The following is a 4254-nucleotide window of genomic DNA, read 5'->3' on the forward strand; positions in this document are numbered from 1 at the left end:
TTGGTACCAATTGTTTACCAGAAGACACGTTTGCTCGATTATCAGAAGACATTTATACTCAGTTTTGAAATAAAGTTGTTGTGGACTACGATTCCGGTGCTTGCAACCACACACTCTAAGAGATTTAAGAGAAGAATAGATCGAAAAGAGGGCCCGGCTACCAAAATGGTGTACTTCCCCTTTTTAAAACACATGGAAGGAAGTACACCAGTGAATCTAGTAGTCTCTGTATACTGGATCTTAGAGAAGTGTCTTTACGATACCTGGAGAGCGTAACTCATGATAATGTTTAAGGCGTTGCCCATTTACTTGAAATTCGATGTTATCGTTTATATTTTTCAAAGAGATTGCCCCATAAGGGGTGACATTAGAGACAATGAAAAGACCAGACTATCGTGTTTTCAATTTTTTTGAAAAAATGTGTAATCTTGAGTTGTACAACAAAACTTTTTGACCAATTTTGAAATCTTTTTTCAATATGTGCTTTTCGTGCACTCTTTTCATGTTGGCTTTATAGGACTTTGAGAGATCATATGCATCACTCCGAATTTCTTCAAGCTCATTTAATTGCAATTTTCGCTTCTCAGCTGCAGTATTGATATTATAATTGAGGCTTTTAATGGCCCATAGAGCACGATGCTCAAGTTTAACCGGCAGATGACAAGGTTTTCCAAAAACGAGGCGGTATGGAGACATCCCTATGGGTGTCTTAAAGGCCGTTCAATATGCCCACAAGGTATCAGATAATCGGAGAGACCAGTCTTTCCACTACACCATAATAGGATATTTGCAACACAGTCTTTTTTTACTTTGCAACGGTTATTTACCATTAGCAAGTTGCCAACGCTATATAAGCGTTGGTAATGTTGTTAAGTGTTGCTTTAATTCGGGTGAATTTCATGAATTTATTTCCAACGCTTAAAAATCGTTTTAGAAGTGTTACAAATCAAAATTTCGAAAATTTCGCGAAAGAGGGAAACCAAAAAAAATCGCGCTCTATTATTTCGGTCGAAATATAAAAGATAACTTCCGTCTCTCTCCTCTCTCTCTCTCACCTCTCTCACTGCCATAGCTGCACCCACGGTCATAACCGTTGAAATCTTGTGTGAAAGTCTACCACTGCCGCTTTTAAGGTGACTACTTTCTCACCTTCCTCTTCTATTTCCATTAGCAATGAAAATAGTGAGTTTTTCTTAAAACTTGAAAAGGAGTGAGCTTTTGACAAAAGAAACTTGTTTTTATTGATCTACTGGTTAAATAAGATGGAACTCTACATCATGAACTTAAGGTTAAGGATGAGAAGACTCTCTTCGTGAGAAGTGAGAAGCCGATCGCATTTTTAATTTGCAGTCAATGCATGCGTGATTTTATTGTTTTGGATTTTATTGTTTAATTATTTTATTGTTTGGGTAGGAACCCTGATGAGATTCCATGGGCTGATACTGGAGCTGAATATGTTGTTGAATCGACTGGTATGTTTACCACCAAGGACAAAGCTGCTGCTCATTTGAAGGTTTGCTTTCGTGTTCTAGCCTCTAATGCTTGTTTATATTGACGGATCTGTGTTCTGTGGTTTGTAAATGTTTATAAAAATGGGATTATTATATTATAGTCCACGAAGCAGAGTTTTCTTATTGATACTATTTTGAAATGAAATAGTTGTAGTCGGTTAATTCTAAAATGGGGTTGTTATGTAGTTTGTTTCTTAGTATGTGCAGTGATCTGAGTCTATGCAAACGAAGTGACAGTTCAGAGTAGAATAATGATATTTAAAAGTAATTAAAATTTGTTTGGTTGGATATATATCTACTTAAATACTACTAATAAGATTGAAATGAATTTGATTTCATTTTATTCCTAGAAGAAATTCTATTGATAGGATTGAAATGAAGTGGATTTCTCTATTTCATTCCTGGTTGTGTAGTTTTTATGTATTGACTTTCTTGTTTGCCTCTACTATGGTTGCATACTAATTATATATATATTGTTTTCTAAAATGTGTTGGGTTGTCAATGCACAGGGTGGTGCTAAGAAGGTTGTCATTTTTGCCCCAAGTGCAGATGCTCCCATGTTTGTTGTCAGTGTCAATGAGAATGAATACAAGTCAGACATCAACATTGTCTCCAACGCAAGTTGCACTACCAACTGTCTTGCTCCCCTTGCCAAGGTTTGTTTATATTTCAATAGTGTTAAGATTTTCTGAAATTCAGGATCTCTGCTGTTAAAAAATGATTTCTTTTGTTAGTGACATGTTTTATAATATGGCAGGTTATCAATGATAGGTTTGGAATCGTGGAAGGTCTAATGACTACTGTCCCACTCCATGATTGGTAAGTTGAGGGCAGCGATGTTAGTTTCAGTTATGTGTTTCCTTTTTTTTCTTTGGGGATTGATTTGTATGTTTCTAAATGATATTTCGATTTAGCTACCCAAAAGACTGTTGATGGCCCATCAAGCAAGGATTTGGAGAGGTGGAAGAGCTGCATCCTTTAACATCATCAAAGCAAAGACTGGAGCTACCAAGGTATTTAGTTGAACTACTCTTCCATATCCCCAAGAATGTTTACAATATTTGGTAATAAAACATGTTACATTCCTTATGGAATAGCAATGTTTTCTGTTTTCTTTGTTACTTGTTACATTGTCGGTGATGCTTTAATAATTTATAATTGTATTGTCTTCTCTGGTAATGAAGGCTGTAGGAAAAGTTTTGCCAGCACTAAATGGTTTCGCTCACTGGAATGGCCTTCCGAGTTCCTATTGTTGATGTCTCTGTTGTTGATCTCACCGTGAGACTTGAGAAGAAGGCTTCCTATGATCAGATCAAAGCTGCAATCAAGTAAGGATTGTGTGTATTGTTTTTATCATCTTAATGAAAGTTCAACTACTAACTGTAATCAAGTCCCTGTGTATTCTAACTTACAAGTCTGCAATGCTCAGGGTGGAGTCTGAGGGTAAGCTGAAGGGAATCTTGGGGTACACTGAAGATGATGTGGTTTCCACGGACTTCATTGGTGACAATAGGTATGAATTGTTGTTGATGTTACGTTCTGGTGTCTTTTCAAGGAATGTTTGTTCAAAATCAAAGTTTAGTTAATTTTTCCAATGGGGCATTTGCTTTGTCATGAAGTCTCCAACAAACAAACCTTTGATAAAAATATTGTTTTTAAGATGTGGCTGCATTGAATTTTTTGAATTGCTTGTCCAGCCAAGTGGCTCAGTTGTGTGCTCTACAAATTTTCATAGTATTTTTAATACACGTGTTTTATGTTATCTTATATTTTCATTTGTTAATCTTGTTTTTTTAAAACTAAATTTGTTCTTCAAATTTTATGAAGGCATGGGATATGTGTCAAGGTGGTTGTAGTGAACTCTGTCCAAGAGAAACTTAATATGTTTTTCTCGATTAACCGATCTTTGTTTTTAAAAGTTCCTATTTTGTTATGCCATCATTCAAGATGAAGCTTCAAGTATTTGGTGAAAATGTTATAGGACAAAGCATTTCAGTTTTTTTTCTTTCCCAGTTCTTTTTGTGGTTGAAGTGTTTGGCCATTTCTGTTGACTCCTTTTGACATCACATGATGTCATTTGGTTTGGTTTTGAATTACATCAGTACGGTATGGGATCCTAGATGGTCTTTAATGTAGGTTATAGATGAATGATTAGTTTTTGAAACCTTGATATTTTCTATAATTTTCAGTGATGTTTTACCATATGTTGTATGACCATTTAACAAAAAATAAAGTTTTAATAAAGTAAAACTAAATACTGTTTATACTAAATACTATTTTCTATAATTTTCAGTAATGTTTTACCATATGCCTAGTATTGGAATCAATCCGCAATTCATTACGTTTACACATGTAACGATGGAATCGGATAAGTATATATGTGTACGAGAAACATCACCGCAGAATAGTGTTGTTATTATTGATATGAGTATACTTAATCAGCCGTTGAGAAGGCCTATTACTGCTGATTCCGCTTTGATGAATCCTAATTCTAGAATTCTTGCTTTGAAAGGTGAGTTGTTTGAAATTGAACTATTACTTTTTTAATTACTTATGATCTGTTGAATTGTTAATCTTAGCAGTAACTCCATCTGTCAGTGTCGTAGCATCCACCTCACAAGCTACTCGCGGTTTTAAAACATGGTCCACTACTGACTTTGCCCTCCTGATTTCATGCAATTCGCTTGCTACCAATGTGTGCACTTCAGAGGGAAAACACTAAATAGTAACTCCCTCTGCAGAA

The 4254-nt window shown here is 35.3% G+C and overlaps 1 protein-coding gene across 1 annotated transcript; it reads left to right on the forward strand.

Moving 5' to 3' along the window:
* The first annotated feature begins 1061 nt into the window (after window positions 1-1061).
* Window positions 1062-2334, forward strand: LOC147524262 (glyceraldehyde-3-phosphate dehydrogenase 3, cytosolic-like). Its single transcript, XM_086574099.1, has 4 exons — window positions 1062-1133; window positions 1414-1513; window positions 2021-2167; window positions 2269-2334. The coding sequence occupies exons 2-4, from the start codon at window positions 1475-1477 to the stop codon at window positions 2332-2334; spliced, it is 252 nt and encodes an 83-aa protein (XP_086430225.1). The 5' UTR covers window positions 1062-1133; window positions 1414-1474.
* The last annotated feature ends 1920 nt before the right edge of the window (window positions 2335-4254 follow it).

The sequence above is a fragment of the Coptis chinensis genome, chromosome 1 (genome assembly GCF_015680905.1).
Source record: "Coptis chinensis isolate HL-2020 chromosome 1, ASM1568090v1, whole genome shotgun sequence".
Classification (NCBI taxonomy): Eukaryota; Viridiplantae; Streptophyta; class Magnoliopsida; order Ranunculales; family Ranunculaceae; genus Coptis; species Coptis chinensis.